The sequence below is a fragment of the Uloborus diversus genome, chromosome 7 (genome assembly GCF_026930045.1).
Source record: "Uloborus diversus isolate 005 chromosome 7, Udiv.v.3.1, whole genome shotgun sequence".
NCBI classification, from domain to species: Eukaryota; Metazoa; Arthropoda; class Arachnida; order Araneae; family Uloboridae; genus Uloborus; species Uloborus diversus.
The window spans coordinates 139,190,913-139,209,241 of record NC_072737.1 but is presented as its reverse complement, the minus strand read 5'-3'; the positions used below and the strand labels follow the sequence as shown (position 1 = coordinate 139,209,241).

Genomic DNA, 18,329 nt, shown 5'->3' with positions numbered 1-18,329 from the left:
ATATATATATATATATATATATATATATATATATATATATATATATATATTCATTCTTTCAAAGTATTGTAAACAAAAGAATATTTTACTGTAACTTTTTTTTCCCCTGTAACAATTCCTGTAACTTGAACTAAGGCTGAACTTTCTCCAGGGCCCTATCCAACTGGTAAACCACATCTGTGGTAGGTACGGGGGACCCTGGGGTGTAATGTAATGTATAATTATATTGTTTACAAATATCATCAGATAAACTTTCAAAGCTGTCTTCACTGTCATTTAGTGGATCGAATTTGGGCATTAGTCGCAATCTAAATCGGCCATGAAGTCTGAATCTCTTCTTTTAATTTTCATGATAAAGACACGCGGAAACATGAAACAAGAAACGCACATCATAGGCGTGGGCAGAGCTTCAGAAAGGGGATATCTTTGGTGTCACTGTGCCAGGAGGTTTGAGTTACGCTGAGAAAGGCTCTCATACTCAGAGGTGCCTATCCCCCCCTCAATGGCAAGGGTGCACCCCCTATATACCCCAAAGATCCGCCCCAGAATGAGAACCCCCTTAAAAATGAAAATAAACTTTGAACCCCCCCCCCCCCAGGTGGGCACGCCTACCATATTTGCGCTCTGCAAGGAAAATTTCCAAAAGTTGTGAACAGTGATGTTCCCATCAATTTTTCTGAGGAGTACTCCCAGTAATCCATTACGCACGATTCGTATATGTGATCATATACACGGTATGTCATAATATGAAAATCTATGAAGCTTGAGGGTATACGCTATATGTCTAAAAAATGTTTGAGAGGGAGTATATGGAGTTATACCCTATGGGAACACCACTGGTGTAAGTAGAAAAGCATTTTTAAAGCTTGACCAATAGGCGAATACAATTCCTTGCGATTTCAATAGACAATTATCACCATGTTATACTGTAGGCGATAGAACGAATGAATTGACGTATTATAAAGCTTACATCACCAAACCTATTTTCATAACTAAGCAACACTTACTGTGACGAAAAATTGTACTCAAATGGAATAATAGCGTACGCTTATACGCCATGGATTTGGTTTTGCGTGAATTTCATGACGCACGCATGTACGTCATGAACACGTATGTACGTCATGGAAGAGCAAGGGGGTAAAAGAAATTTAATCTCGAGGAAGTTAAAAAAAAAAAAGATACCTTGATTTTCCTTCATTCATTCGGTATCAAGAAATAACTCTTGTTTAATAAATATGATAAACCTGTTCGCATTTATTAGGGATGCTTGTCATCGCGATTTTTTTGGAACATCGAATCAAATTGGCGTGTTTCCTCTGCTGCTCCAAAATGGATGATCCGGAGACCTTGCTCAGACTAACTCTAACAAATCCGCCGAGATTTTCGGGTTTTTTAACCCCGTGATTTAGTGTAAGACTTTATTTTTGGCACTCTTTTGAAAAAGGGTGTTCGGTTGCCACCGGCGGATGCAAATTAATCACCGCAGAATACAGAGTTGCAGCGGAAGATGCACAACTCGCATTTCCGTCTTGAGGAAAAAAAAGAGGCTTTCTTGCCAAACGCAGCAACGTTTATGAGTTGTTCCTCATCCTGAATCTCATTGATGTACCATTTCGCTCGTTTAAAAATCATTTTTTCTGTCTGCCCTTCTTTCTTCTTCTTATACTTTTTATGAACAGCGTTATTTTGTTGTTTTAGGGCTTTACACTTTTAAATACTACTACGGGTGCGAATTGCTATTCATGTGGTACATCAAAAGGATTCATTAGGGGCTGTCCCTAAATGATATCACACCTTATTTTATTTTTTTGATCACACCCCCCCTTTAGCACAAAGCGTCGTATTTCACCTTTCCCCTCCCCTCCCTTCCCCTTAGATCATTAACGCATCTCTCAATGGTCTAAGTAAGCCCTTCCCTTGTCACGTGTCTCCCCGTGCCGTCAACTCTCGATAACTCGAAGCCTTAATATCTAGTATATTTATCTGTGAGAACTTCTATAATTCGAACTTTTTAGCAAATGCCTTGGTACTTCGAACTATCGAGAGTTGACTGCTACGTAAACATATTTTGATCACAAAAAAAAAATTACTTTAACTAAAATATCGTCGCCTCAGAGCAACAGTAAAATATCTAATCCCAGAAATAACACTAGGATATCTTACTGTTGCTCTGAGGCGACGATATGTGCTGTCACACTTCTTGTAACCGTCTCCTTTCCCTTTGTCACAAATTGTCACAATATCAAGAAAACTGTGAACATCATATATGTAGACGACCCCATACGAGAGACGTTAGAGCCTCATTTGAATTGGAGAATGTTCCATTTCTTTCGCCAAAGTAATTTTATTTTCCTTGTATTAGACTTCGGCTTCTTGTTTTCCTGCCACTCCGAGCCTTTGCAATGCAGCATTTCTCTCACTAAAGCAATTTTTTTCAATTTCGTTCTTTCTCTCTATCTCTTTCTCTTCCGGTACTTTAAAACCTATTAAGAGTTTAAAACTTAAATATTTTAAATGAAACCACAGCTATGAGTCGTTCTACGACTCTGAGCACCAGCGTTGTAGTGTTTCCAACTCGAGAGCAATTTTATCTTATTTTCCTTCTCTCTCTCGTGTACTCGATTTCAATTTCTCCTTTTGGATATTGTGTTGCTTCTTGAGGTTATTTTTAGTATTTGAACCGAATTATTCAATGACTTTTACGGTGCTAATTTAATTTGATGGTTAGTTCGATCATAGCATAGTTAGGCTGTAGTAGGCTGTAGTAGGCCATAGTAGCTGTAGTAGGAGAACATTCTCACTCCTTTGCATGTGTCTTCCTTATGGCTGGGATGGAAAGACATGTGTAGCAAAAGGTTTTGCTTTCAGAATTGGGGCTCAGAGAAATTTGCCCCCAGAAAATTGTCTCCCTTTTCACGACAAGTCTCCTTTCGAAACAGCTTAAAAATTTATATGTATAAAACTGAACGTATGTTTGTGTGCATGTATGTTTACTTCGCATACAAATCGAGTTTACGTCGATTTTTTTATTTAATTTTGCACAGAGGTTCTTTGATGATCATGGGAAAAATCCTCCCATTTAGTGGGGAGGGGTCCTTATACAAATCTACAGTTTTCGTCGTATCTTTGTCAAATGTGGCAGATGATGCTCAGGAATTCATATAAGGTTTTTTATCCCGTGAAACCCCCTAAGATATTTACCCAGAAAATCCATAAAACGGAATGCTTACGCCTATCACCAACAATGTCGGATTTTTTTGAAATTAAAAAAAAATCCAAAGAGGTCTAAATTTTAAGTCATAAAATTACAACGCAGACCGTGTGCAACGTAGCTAGTCGTTAATAAAAGGTAATCGGTGGTGCTTAACGACGCCCACCCCCTCCAAATTAAACAGCTAAAAGTGTATTATGTAAATTCTTTGTTTCAGGAAAATTATGTACATTCTTTAGTTTTCTCGTTGTCTTTGATTGTTTATCTTAGTTGTCTTATTTGGTAAATTGATTATTCAAAAAAATTCTCTATACGTACTTCGTCGTTCTAAAAATAATCCCCATTTCTTTCAAAAATTTAAAAGAAAATAATTTATATTTTGCCAGCAGTAACTTTTCCTTGACCAATAATTAACCGCTAGGAGCTAACTTTCCATTTTCAACTCTGTAAAAAGCTTTCAAAACATGTTAATGTGTATATCATCATGTTTGAAGCCGCTGCTTGGGAAAAGATGAAATATTAGAAAAGGGAGAGAATTTATCTTTAACGAGCAACTTTTCTATTATTTGTACTTTTCGAACTGGGAGCGGCGAAATTCTAGGATTTGACTTCCGTTATGTGATATTTATTGCTCTGCGTCGTTAAGAGAGTTCTCTTGGTTCAAACGTAAAAAAAGGAGATAAAGTTTCTTCTCTATACCGTTTTTTATCCATGCTCTTCACTGAAGACATGATTGATCAACCATCTTTAGAAATATAGTCATGAAATTAGTTGCCTTTTAGTACTAAAAAATACATTGCTGATTAAAATTGTAAGAAGTACATAAAAAACTTTTTGCTAAAAGTGAAAAATACTACATAAAATACACCGCCATTCCATCTGAGGACTGCAGTTTCGTGCTTATTAGCACTCGTCAGCCCGGAATAGGAAGTGACTGAGCTAACTTACTGAAAATACCATGCTTTGCCTTCAATCTTCGAGTTGAACCGAACCATCGTTTCAGTCACTCGTCTGGTCTGCGCTATTTTTATATTAGCTACCAGTTTGTTTGGCTGTCTTGGCTCATTTAAGAGGTTTTCCACTTCCAGCTCGTCCACTTCCTATTCCGGGCGGAAGAGAGCCATGAGTGCTAATAAGCTCGAAACTGCAGTCCTCGGATGGAATGACTGAGCTGGCGTTATATTTTATGTATTTCTGCCTTAGCTTGGCTATAGGGCGGTAACTTACTGAAAAAAGTGAAAATACTGTTTCAAATTGGGAAAATAGATGTTATTTTTTTTTTGTTTCATATGCTCAATTTGTTTTGCTTATTGCTATTGCTAAATGTAACATTCATTACATTAATTTTAACTCACTTTCTGACACATTACTTGTGTGTTGTTTTCCCTGCTTAGCATCTGTTCTAATATAGAGTTCTATGGGCTTGAGGATTTGAAGAGATATCGCAAAGTTAGTTTCATTTTTGATGATTAATATTTTTCGCTAGATTTAGAGAGAAATCTCCAAATGTCTCCTAGTTTGGCGACATTTTGAATCCAATGGACACATGGTTGTTGCTTTGTGCTTTTACATTCTGTTTATTCTATTTAGGTATGTAAAACATTATAACTAATGTTTCTCATAAAGTGGATAATAAATAAGCAAATACCCACCTAAAACGTTCAATCAAAAACACAAAATTAGCTATTGTATTTTTCAATTTGACATTTAAATCAAGAAGTATTTAGTAAGACGGTTGATAATGCTTAGTTCTAAAATAAATGTTTTTATATTGGGTGTAATTTCGGACAATGCACATATCAAAGTTGTACTACAAGTTTATTACCTAAGCACTAATTTTTCTAATGTACTAGGGCTGTTTTTTTTGTCTAACCACAAATGACTATAGATCAGGGGTTTCCAAATTTTTTCCATTCGCGGCAACCTTTGAAGAAATGGAATTTTTTCACGTCACCCTAGCCTATCTCTGTTACATTACATGTATTGATACCGTGGGTATTGTCCGTCCGTTTTCACGAGAAGGCACTTTGCCCTGCCTTTGCGAACGCAGAGTTCCATTTTACACGGGGGTGATCAGTAAACATATCCACCACGTGCTTCTAACTCAGACAACCAGACAACCTTAACTATGGCGTGCATTTTAATGTGCAAAAAAGTCTTAGTGTCCTTTACATCACTTGCTTCACTTGTCTGTTGTCATTTTAGTTATTCTTATGCTTTAAAACTGCTGCATTTACAAGAAAATGCTATGATCCGAATATACCTTCTGCCGAAAACAGCGAAATAGAATCATCGGATACCACGTGACGAAGGAGGAGTCAAGTGCCTTCTCGTGGAAAACGGACAATATTTTGCTGCATCCCTCGCTTCTCCTTGTGGCACCCAAGAGTGCCGCGGAATCCACTTTGGGAACCCCTGTTATAGATTATTTGACTTGATACACATGATTTTGTTGATACTTTTGTTTGTGACCATACGATGATTCAATCCTAACACTAAATTTTACCCTTGAGAAAATCCCATTATTTGGGGGTAGTTACTCCCAGGTTGGGAACCACTGCAGTAAATAGTTTTGTTTGTTAGGAAAGCCAGCGATTGTGCACTTACCACAATAACACCATTATCCGAGGAAGATCCGACAGTCGCTCCAAACCACTGATATGATTTATCGTCCGTGATTTTTCGAACTCCTCCATCGAGCAGGTAGTTGGGACCTGGAACAATATATCGATTTTTTAAAATTAATTTTGAAAAAATACTTCAAATGAAATAATTGTAGCATATTGTCGCCTCAGAGTACACTCAGAGTACAGAACAGTAGGATATTTTAGTGTTATTTCTGAGATTAGATGTCTTATTGTTGCTCTGAGGCGACGATATGGTTTATACTAAATTTAATAGATTATTGCCGATTCCTGCTTCAGACGCAGCCAGGGCCGCTAAGAATCAAAGCGGGCCCCATGTCAGTTCTGTCACCAGGCCCCTCGCCCCACAAAAAAAAAAAGAAAAGAAAAGAAAGGAAGAAAAACGAAGAGAAAAGGAAGAGAGGAAGAAAAAAAAGAAAAAATAGGGAAAAAAACAAAACTGCTAAATAGAAAATAATTAACTCTATTATAAGTGCCACATCAGTAAATACCATAAGAGCAAATTTTACTTTATCTTTACTTTTGCGCTTATTTTGAGTTTGTTCCCCTTTTTTCTTTCTTCCTTTCCTTTTTTTTTCTTTCTTTTTTTGCGTCAGTGTCGCCGGGCCCCTAGTTTCCGACTAGGCTGACATGGACTCTCGTCGGGCCTGGACGCAGCACTGCAAGCATTTCATTTTTTTTCTCACTCAAAGGGTACCCCGTACGTTCCACCGTTTGTGATTTAACCAGACACTACAGGCATTATAGTCACAGCCTGGTTATGACATCCAGGGACTGAAATTTCGTCCTTGTTACCACAAATAATCTGGAATCAAAAGATCCAGAAAGGTGGATTATCTCATATTAATAGAAACGAGCTAATGTGTGCATCACATGACTTCCTTTTCTCTAATTTTAATGTCATTTTCCCATTATTGGCAATTTTAATGTGATTCAATAGTTTACTCTTTAAATATCACCACCAGTGGCCAGATTAAAACCAGATTAAAAATACAAAAATTCGGCAAATTTGTCACCAACTTGGCGACCAAAAGACTGGTGATATATTGCCAAGTGTCCGCCAAATTATAACACCACTTGAGTATACATCGAAATTAACAATAATTTCCCTCCAAAAAGGGGCAAAACACCCCTTTAGAAACACCCGAATGCAACCAAAAGGGGAGGAACACAACTAGACCCCACTAAGAGTCTACGTACTAGATTTCAACTTTCTAGGACATATCGTTCTTGAGTTATGCGACTTACATACTCACATCCGCATACACGCACATACAGTGGCTCCCAAAAGTGTTCGTACACCTTGAAATTTTGTAGTAAAACCAAAATAACGCAAAACTGAAATCGAATATGAAGTCCAATTTTTTTTCACACCATTCCTATGCCATTCTGAATAAAACCCAGTAGTTTTTATCAGAATGTTGCCAGATTTTATTTTTGAAATTTGTCAAGGAACGAAGAGACAGAGAAAAAATACGCCACAAAAATCATCGTACACTGAAATATTTTTGAATAAGTTCGTAATTAAAATTATCATATGTGGTTTTTTTATTATTTTTGCATTGTAATAACACTGTAAAGTCATTTGCCTTTAATTTTTTGTTTATTTATTCCCCAATATTCTGCATATTATTTTAAAATGGCAGGTATGCGTAGAAAACAACAAACACGATTCGAAATTTGATTTTTTCCCCTCACAGTAGCCGTAAATTGGTTTGAAATGTCTCTAAATTAGTTAAGTTATACCATTCTATAGTGAAGTGCCTGATAAAATGCTTTAAAGACAAGAATCGGATCGAATCGGTAAGAAAAGGCCAACTGGCAAAGTTAACAAAGCGTGATCGGAGGTTTACAGCTAAAAAAAAAGAAAAATACACATTTCAGAACTGAAAAAGTTTCTGCAGAAGTGAATGAAACATTTTACGTTTAATTTTCACCTAAAATTGTTCGCCAACTTCTCTGATTAGCTGGATTAAATGGGATCTCTTCCCGCAAAAATTTTCTCGTTCGTGAGAAAAACAGTAAGCTTACGCTTTCCTTCGTAAAATCAATGATAAATAAGCTCAAAACGTTTTGGAACAACGTCTTATTTATAGAAGAAAATAAATTTAACAATTTGGGTTAAATTGTGGTATAATTGTACATGGAAGAAAAAAATGAGGAATTTAATCTTAAGAACTTAGTTGGATCAGTTAATCAGGATGGTGAAGGTGTTTTTGTGTGAGGGTGCATATCAGCATCAGGACTTGGAAATTTGGAATTTTTTGATGAAATAATGAATCATGCTGTTCATTTAAATATTTTAAAAAACAATTTTAAACTATTAGCCCAAAATTTGGTAATTGGGAACAACTTTGTTTTTTATCAAGGTAACGATAAGAAGCACACGTTTGCGTTTGGTGCCTCAAAAATTGTCCTTAAGCTTAGAAATATCTCCTCAATCGCCAGATTTAAACTTAATGGAACATATTTGGAGATATCTGGTGGTTAGATTACGAAAATACACCATTGAAACAAAAAGCGAACTAGAAACAGTAAGGCTCGAAGTGCGGCTAAACGTTTACTCAGAAATTGCACAAAAAAAGAAAGAAAAAACAATGAAATCTATTCCCAGATGTTTAAAAGCTGTTGTTGATACTGCATGATATTCTACTAAATAATAACTTAGTAAAAAGTTATATTATTTACTAATTTTTGGACATTTTTTCAAAATGTACGAAGACTTTTGTAAGATAAAATTTCCGGCACTTTTTGGTTTTTGATTTTTAAAAAATTAAGTTTTAATGTTTTATTAAAAATTTTCATGTGGTTTTGTTAAAAATAGATCATAGATTTTATAATGAAATATCTATTTCGAAATATTAATTCTAACGAATGGATAAGGGCCTATTTCATTGAAAGTCATAGGTGTACGAACACTTTTGGGAGCCACTGTACATACATACGTACATACGGACGCCACGAGAAAAGTCGTTGTAATTAACCCGAGGAATGTCAAAATGGATACTTCAGATTTTTAATACGTTCTTAGGCACTTATCCACGTGTGATCGGGTTGGAAAAAAAACTCATCATTTATTCGTGGGTGAGCAAAATGGAAATTAAGGCCGAATTTTGAATGAATTTTTTTTCGCGAATACAATACTTTCTTTTCTGTAAAAGGAAGTAAAAATGTACAGCCTGTGTATCTTTTGTTTCAGTCAATTGAAAGAATCATTTCAATGTGAAAGGTTACAAGAAAACAACTAAAGCGTTTGTGGTCATAATTGCTCCACCAAAATACGTTCAAATAGAAATAGCAACAAAACCAAGTGTTCATAATTCTCTCACATGTCGTCAGAATCGTCCCATATTTTTATTTTCTGCGATTTTTGCTGAAGTTCCTAGTTTTCAGCTAAGGTAAACCTACAGTTGAGTAGTGAACAATTAAAACGTGTTGCTGCAAATGTAGCTGTCTACCTAATATTCCAATTTTTCGCAAATGCATTTTTTTTCTTCACTTTTTTTTTATTGCAATACTTAGGTAGGATAACAACCTAAGACAGCCAGAGTGATTAGTGATTTGAAGAAAACAGAAAAAATTATTGTTCCTCATATCACAAAGATATGATTTTTTCCTAAATAAATTTACGGAGATACCTACTTTTCAGCCATACGCTTCAATTACAAAAAAAAAAATTACATCAGCATATTCAGTAAGTTACCGCCCTATAGCCAGGGCTAAGGCAGAAATACATAAAATACACCGCCAGCTCAGTCAATTCCAGCCGAGACTGCAGTTTCGTGCTTATTAGCACTCATCAGTCCGGCATAGCAAAGTGACCGAGCTGGAGATGGAAAACCTCTTAAGGAAGCCAAGATGCAAAACAAACTTAATAAGCGCGAAACTGCAGTCTCGATCTCGACTGAACTGGCGGTGTATTTCATGTATTTCTGCCTTAGCCCTGGCTATGGGGCGGTAACTTACTGAATATACCTGCCTTGCCAACAATCTTCGAGTTGAACCGAAAGAGTGCTTCGGTCACTCGTCTGGTTAGTGCTAATTTTAATGTCGCTTCTCATTTCTCAAGCAGATGACTTTGTATATCCAGCCTAAAAACTTTCAAAACTGCGTGTTTACATTGTATTTACCAGCCATCCCAGTCTTATTTAGCTTATTCACTTGTATATTAGTTCTTTTTATTTAGTTCTTTTTATTGTTTGTTATCTTAGTATTGTTATTGGTTTTTGTAATTATCAAAATTGTACCAGCGAGTGTCGCTCGTGATCTGTTATGTTCCCCCCAGTCATCACATCCGGTTAAACCCTCACCGGGGTTGGTACGGTGGTGATTGGTGGGGTTTAAAAAATAAATAGTGCTAATTTTGTATTAGCTACCAATTTGTTTGTCACTCTTGGCTTTCTTAAGAGGTTTTCCACCTCCAGCTCAGTCGCTTTCCTATGCTGAGCTGATGTGTGCTAATAAGCACGAAACTGCAGTCTCGGCTGGAATTGACTGAGCTTTGGCGGTGTATTTCATGTACATCAGTATTTTTTGTTCAACTCATTGAATGAATGACATATACCTGTTGTATCAAAAGGAATGGCGTTACAATGGGCAGTCGCTTCTGTTCCACATCGGTACACAGAACCACCTCTTGTCACATTGGGTTGATTCGTTTGTGCGTTGGGAGCACCTACAAGCAGCCTATAAGAAAATGAAGTCTTATTAAAAAATAGTAATAAAATGCATTCACCAATTCAATAATGAAAATATTTATAATATTAACATTAAAAACTGGCCTCGAAAGTTGGTGACCTAAAAAATTATTGAAGACCTTTAAAGTTGATCTCGCACTGAGAAAAAATAAAGTTTTCAAAAATGACTACATTCATGCTTTCAAGTTTTCTTGAAACCTTGTGTTTCAAATATGAGTACCCATGTTTTCAAATAGTGTGCTGAATTATTTCATACTCAAAAATGAGTACATTGCTCGGTAATTAGTAAATTTTGAAACTATTACATACTCAAAAATGAGCACATTGTTTCATTCCTGAGAAGGTGCAAGGTTTCAAAAATGAGTATTTGGTTGCGTCAAATTTGAAAACAGAATCGTCGGAGCCATATCGACTCACCGATTTGCTCAAATTTGAGTACTTTGTCGTTGTTTTTGAAATAGTTGTGTTTAGAGTGTAGAGGTGAAAAACATTCTTTTACCCGATACCCTGCACCGCATTCCAAGACGACTCACGGGTCAGCACCAAGGGCGCCCATATAGGGGGGGGGGGGGCAAGTGGGGGCTCGAGCCCTCTCTTAGAAATTAGAACTTCCTTGCTTTTATCACTTTTTTATTTTCAAAAAGAAAAAAAAAAATCTTCTCCAGTCATTATTGAATCTTATACAATTAAAAACTGTGCGTATGTACCTATGTATCTATGCATCTATGTCTAAGTTTCTTCTCCCGAACGGCAGTGAACTGCCCATCGAACCAGGTATCGATGGATTTGTAATCTTCCCGTCTTTACGTTTGGCTATTTAACATAATCCTCCGATAATAATCAGCGGAGATATCAAATCGGAACTCCAGCGCTCGAATATGCTACCTTGCGGTGATTTACAAAACTGCAAATGAAACTAAAACATTGCCACGTTGCGTTCCACGTGTGTCTGTTGACGTAAACACAGGCAGTTTGTTCTGAGTATTTATTAACGCAATCGATGTGTCTTAGTTTGCTTTCAGCTACAGAAATTAATTCGTCCCTTAGTAGTATTCTCGAGCTTCTCAAAATAATGTTAGTTTTCATTATTTCCTTAATAATTGGTGAAAGCGAAAATTCTGGATTAACAAACTTGGATAACGTTATACAAGGTAAAAAATTTTATTATTTTGTATGAATTTGTAAGAATATGGGGTTTTTTTTAATCTTAAATTAATTAAACTTACCATATTTTACAGCAGCATTTAGTTGGAATGGACAGTATGCAAAATATTTTCTTGAATATATTATCGTAGAACAAAATGAAAAACCGAGAAAGAATTTACTTTATTCCTTTTATTCTCAGCTGAAAGGTTTCGCCAAATTTGTTTAGGGTTATAGTTTTAGTATAGTGCGAGCAAAGTAGCCTTGGCGAGATTTCGCGTTTTTAGTTAAACCATTTTTAATTTTTATCATGAGTGGAATAAAATGGTAGTAAGATTACAGAATTCGACAAGTGAAAAGAAATAATGGTCAATCAACTGAAAAGAAAACTACCACCATACATCCGTGAGAATTTTGTTGATGATTTGCATAACATGACACAATTAAATCGTAACTCAGAAATTAGAAAAATTGAAACAGAAAATTTTTAAATTAACCGATTCGGGAATTCGAGAGAAATAACTCGGCTACAAATGGAAAACAATAAGCGCTAGCCAAGCAAGGCAAAAAAGTATCATCTTCTTTCGATAACAATTTGTAATGTCATATTGAATTTTCTAGCATTAATTGTTATTCTTGTTAGGCCACAATTATTATTTAGTTTTATCAAGAATTGATAAATATCGAATTCAACATCGTGGAAATAGCTGCTTAGAACTACGAACTACGTAGTTTGCATTAATCTTTGACGTTTAGTAATGCTTCTTGAATTCTTATTTCTTTCTACGTGGGTCAGAATATCCACAAGACTTTGAAAATTAATTTAAAAAGAAGAAAGCGAAAAAATCATACGTACGAACAAAAATCACTACACTTTTAGCATTTTCTTCGTTACCATGTGCGTTTGTTTTGATTTTTAAGTCCGCCATTAGACAATGACTTCAGTGCCCCCTATAGTTCGTTGGAGTTGCGAATTAAAGACTATTAATCATGACACTTAGATTTCGATATAAAATCCCTATTTTTCGAAGGCTTTCCTCCATTCAAATTATTATTCAGTGCTTCATCTCAACTTTCCGCAACAATGCTTTTATTAAAATTTATAGCGTGAAGAAAATCAGAGTGAAACGAAAGATCTGTTGCCATTTTTTGTCTCGAATATTAGCAAATAAAATTCTAGGTTTTGTTTTAAAGGCTTCTCCTGTAATCGGGGAATTTAAAATGTTGACTTTTTGGTTATTTTTCCGCAATCTGCCGCAAAATTTTGCCGATTTTTTTTTTTTGGTTCAAGCCTGAGTGTTGAACACGCGTCACTTGACATAACTTTTATTTTCGAGGTGCACCGTGCAAAGCCGGGCGACGCAGCTAGTAAGTTATTAAAAATGTCAAATTTTAAAGATTCTAATTTGCCCTGAAATCGGTTTCCATGGGGAAAATATCCTGCTAAACCATGGGGGAAATATCTGCGCCCCCCTTAACAATTTTGCATATGGGCGCTCATGGTCACAAACATATAAAATAGAAATTGTATTTGAATATTTTAGATATCAGGGGAAAACGCGAAAAAGGGAGAAAAATGCGAGTAGGCATTGTTGCTACTATTATTACATTGTATTTTTTTTATTGATACGAAGTTTCTATCTCTTTTTTAGAATCCCATTTCTCACTGTTTGGCTCCAAATTTGAAGCAAGCTTTTGTAATGCCGAACGAAGATGGTGGGTTGTTTAAGAAGATTCCAGAATATATTTTTTGATTCGTAACATTACACTTAACGACGATGCATATGGATCGGCTTCGCGGGTGACATTTTGCACACGGGTCGTAGATTTGGCACCACTGCTCTAAATGAACAAAAAATTATGAAAAAAAGACAGTTAAAATTGAAAAAAATGCTCTAAAAATTTTAAAACTTTTTTTTTTTTTTTTTTTCAAGCGTTATTGCGTTTTGTTGAAGTTATAGACGAGACGGTCGAAAAAAGTCTGATTTTCTACTACTCATCAATTAATTTTTTTAAAGAATGTATTTAGATTTTTTTTAAAAATGCATGTTTTATTTAACATTAGATTTGTAACTGCGTCGATAATTATTTTTTGCAGATTACTTAATGAATTATAGTATAGTATAAGTAAGTGCGCGTTTTTTAATTACATTTAGCGTAAATAAAATATCTGAAAAGACAGCTAGGAGTTGACCCAAAAATTTTTCTTTTAGAATTATGGAGTAGTTCCAGTACTTTAGAGTACACAAATTCAAAATGAGAAAAAATTACATTTTAGAAAATTCTGTACCTTGGAGGAAGTACAACCAATGTCATATTTTAGCTGAATTTAATTTATGATAGGAATCTTTTTTAAGCAGTCAACTTCTTTGTGCAACAACAACCAGTGGTTGAGTATAGTAAAGTTTGACCACGGAGAGATGGCGGATGACCTTGAAGCGTAAACATCATTCCGTAAGAGGTTGTTTGTTATTATTTTGTAATAGATAGGATAGGATCAGCAAGAACGCGCCTCTTACTACTCGGCGCTTTCTCGCTAATTATTTCTACTGCAAATGATACAAATGATGCAGCCGCTTTAAGATCATCCGCCATCTCTCCACATTCTAACTTTAACAATCTGCGAATGGATAAAAAATCTAAAATGGTAAGCTAAAACTTATGTAAAATTATAACTTTTAATGTACGGAATAAAAACCTGGCTCAATGGGGGTTGTTTCCGAAATTTTAAAAGTATTTTTTTCTGAAAAAGGATGCTTAAAAACATAGGTTTTAACCATTTTTAAAAAAATTTGACAAAGTTTAGTATTTTAAAAAAAATTTAATCGGTGCGCAGATTTAATTTTATTATTTACACACACTGATTGATACTTACTGCACATGACATCACAAGTAATGAAATGCCATTCACTGATGCCATTAGCGCAGAGCACAATATTTAATCCGCTACTTTACTCACATGTACTGGCAACGATATGGTTGATAGCAAGCGTAGAGCGCGATATTTAATTCGCTTCTGAATTATCATAACCTGGAAACGCGATAGACAGCAAGCGTTAGCATTCAGCGCGCCAAAGTTCATCACTTGTGACGTCATAAAGACGATGTCTGGTTTGGAAAATTGAACATTTTAAAAAATTAATTAAAAATTAAACGTTTTGAAAAAAAAAAGTTTTTTTTCGCTCCATTTTTTTTTTTTTTTTTTTTTGCTTATTCTATCAATTTTTGTGACTAAACTTAGCACGTTTGACTGATGTAAACAAACCCTTTCCTGATTGCAAATATTTTAATTTGTCAAAAACAAGTTCAGATTTTTTTTTTTCAAGAACAATGCTGCGTAAGGCACAGTTCTCATGGTTTCGCTTTCGTTCGAAATCGCACATAATTCAAGAGCCCTGCCATTCATTGCAGCTGTTTCTCTTGTAGCCTTGGATGCTTTTTTGAAATGAGCAACTAAATCGGGAAACTCAGGTAACTCGGAGGGGAAAAATGGAATACAGATGTAGAAGGAATTTCCCCTTTAGGTGCGTTATTTTTGATTCCTACACAGTAGGAATAATAAAGACAGGCGAGGTTTAGCTGAATTTTCGAAAATAACTTCGACGAGCTGCTAAATAACGAAGTTAGGCACAATTTGGGGGAAGGATAGAATAATGTATTGCATGAAAACAAAGTTATTTTTGGTGAGGGAGTTCCAATTCTTTCGTGCCTTTACCTGAAAAAATTCAGTTAATAAGTAAATCTGTATTTACGAAACATTTCGCTGCTTTATCCGTTTGGAGATTATTTTCCCGTAAAATGATTTCCAACAAAAGTTTTTACAATGATTTTCAACAATGGTTTTTATTATGATTTTTCAACATTTTTTTTACAATGATTTTTGAAAAAAAAAAGTTCTGAATAGGGACACCCTGATTACCTAGCGGCATGAAATATACTTTACGACCTATTCTCATACCTACCAAATACACAACAAAATTTCATAAAAATCAGTCGAGCCATTTCGAAGGAGTTCAAACATTTTAATGTATTAGATTGTGATATTAAAAACGCGTTGTATTTTAAAATATATTTATTCAATGCCCATGCCGTAAAACCTCCGACTCCGATCTAGGCTGTGTGTTCATCCCCAATTTCATGCTTCATCATAAAATAAAAAATCAAAAATAAACAACACACAACATCCAGCTCCTTGCATTTCTTTGTATTTTGATGTCTTGAATTGAAACTGTGTTTTTCGTAATTTTGAATTGTGACATTAGATTGGTCAAATTCAAAGCATATGTGGAACTTTAAAATGTAGTTTATTATTAAAATGTGTGTCATATGCACAAAAAGCCTGTCCTTACACGATATTACATCGAATTCATCAAAATTTCAAGTGTGATGAAGTCATTGTAACTTTTTCAAAAATTTTGTGCGATAATGGTCAGCTTCAAGTCGCGAGAGGACCCTCGAGATATTTGTTTGCTGTCGATTTCCTTTTGCATGACCAAAAATATCTATACAAAAGGGAAGTTTTCCGCACTTTTCTAAGCGTTTAGCAGATTTTCATCTCTTTCACTGCACAATAATGGACACTTCTGAGTTAAGGGGGAAACCAGTTTAGGAGGTAGAAATTTTAGTGTTTTTCGTGAATTCTTTTAACAAGAAAGAAATAATCGGAATTTCTTTAAACTGTGAGGATATTTTATTCATCTTTGGAAGTACATTTTGTAGTTTCTTGAAATCATTTCCACCAGAATTAGGGGAGTTAGAAGCTAATGCCTATTGGGCAGTCTCCATCAGAGCTTGTTGCTGGTGGGCATTACCGAAGTCACAATTTTTGTCTTTAACTACTACAATTTTTCTTTCTCGTAAACAACATATTTCCTAAGAATATGAACCAAATTCTGATCAAAAAAAGTTGAAAATTGTACGTTTTGATTACAATGCTATGTTTTTCTACCATTTTTTTTTCACATTTCTTGCATTGAAAAAATATTTTTATTAATAATATCATGAAAGAGTTAGGTTCACATCGAGTATAATTGAATAAAGAATATGCACAAAAATTTTCATAACGATTGTTTAATAACTCTTTGAACTAGAATACCCATCACTTGCAAAAAAAGTTGTTTCGAGAAAAACGCGTTTGAAAAAAAAACTACTGTGAACGTTTACCAAGTCTCCACTGTCACTTAAGTGCTCATAGCATCGGAACTAACCGTAATTTTTCACTGAAAGTTTGGCAACATGTTCTTGAATAGTTTTACTAACATTTTATGACATAAAAAAGTGGATTTTTTGACCCATCTAAACTGGTCTCCCCCCTCCCTTTAAGATAAAGCCACCAGTGGGTGACACGCGTCCCAGAAGTTAACACTTATGAAGAGAAAATAAATTAACAAGAGAAATTATAAAAATGTACAGAACTGAAAAAGGTGTTTCACTTGGAAAGGCTGACCACATTCCAGCTTTTTTTTAGCTGATATTTTGGCGCTAGCGTTTCTCTTAAATTTATTTTTTCTTTATGAATGCAGATCCGGTTCCTGGGGTAGGCGACCGACTGCCTAGGGAGACAAATTTTAGGGGCGGCAAATTTCGAAGTCGAAACATTTTTCGTTCATGAATATCAGTTCCACCGCTATAAAATTCACTGCTTCAATGCAAAAAAAAAAAAAAAAAAAAAAAAAAAAAACGAGCTGATGTGTGCATCGCATGACTTCCTTTTATTCCATGTCATTTCCCCATTATTGGCAATTTTAATGTGATTCAATAGTTTACTCTCTAAATATCACCAACAGTGACCAATTTAAAACCAAATTGTAAAAAAAATCGCCAAATTTATCACCAAGTTGGCGACAAAACTTGGTGACCAAAAGACTGGCGATATATCGCCAAGTGTCCGACAAATTATAACACCACTTGAGATTACATCAAAATTAACAATGATTTCCCACAAAAAGGGGCAAAAGACCCCTTTAGAAACACCCGAATGCAACTAAAAGGGGAGGTGCGCAACCAGACCCCACTAGGAGTCTACGTACTAAATTTCAACTTTCTAGGACCTACCGTTCTTGAGTTATGCGACATGCATACGCACATACGCACATACATACGTACATTCAGACGTCACGAGAAAACTCGTTGTAATTAACTCGGGAATGATCAAAATGGATAGTTCGCGTGTCTATACGTTCTTATATAGGCACTTAGCCACGTGTGGTCGAGTCGAAAAAAGCACTCAACAATCATTCGGGGGTGAGCAAAATGGAAATTAAGGTCGATTTTTGAGTGAAATTTTTTTTTTGCGAATACAATACTTCCTTTTTTGTAAAAGGAAGTAAAAATAGTAATAATAATTTAGTGTGTGTATCAGTGCTTGGATATAAAAAACAGTTCGGAATTTAACTAGGAATTCAATTTAATGTTAGAGGAGACAATTTGCATGATTTAAAAGTCTTTTGAAAATATTAATATCTGTTTCAATTCCATAAGAGGCACTACTTTAATGTTAAAACATTAAATTTAAAGTGTGTACCAGTGCTTGGATATGCAAAACCTAGTTTGGAATTTAACTAGAAACTCACTTTTATTTTCAGCACTTTGCTATTGTTTTCGTTTTACTAATATATTATTATTATAATTACT

General features: G+C 35.1%; 1 protein-coding gene across 1 annotated transcript in view; it reads right to left on the bottom strand.

Annotated features, from left to right (window-relative positions):
* The window catches only part of LOC129225674 (integrin alpha-PS2-like), a 161,114-nt gene that overhangs the window by 91,040 nt on the left and 51,745 nt on the right, over nucleotides 1–18,329 (bottom strand). The window contains 2 exon segments of the mRNA XM_054860148.1: nucleotides 5,819–5,925; nucleotides 10,421–10,542. Of these exon segments, the coding sequence (XP_054716123.1) occupies nucleotides 5,819–5,925; nucleotides 10,421–10,542 (229 nt within the window).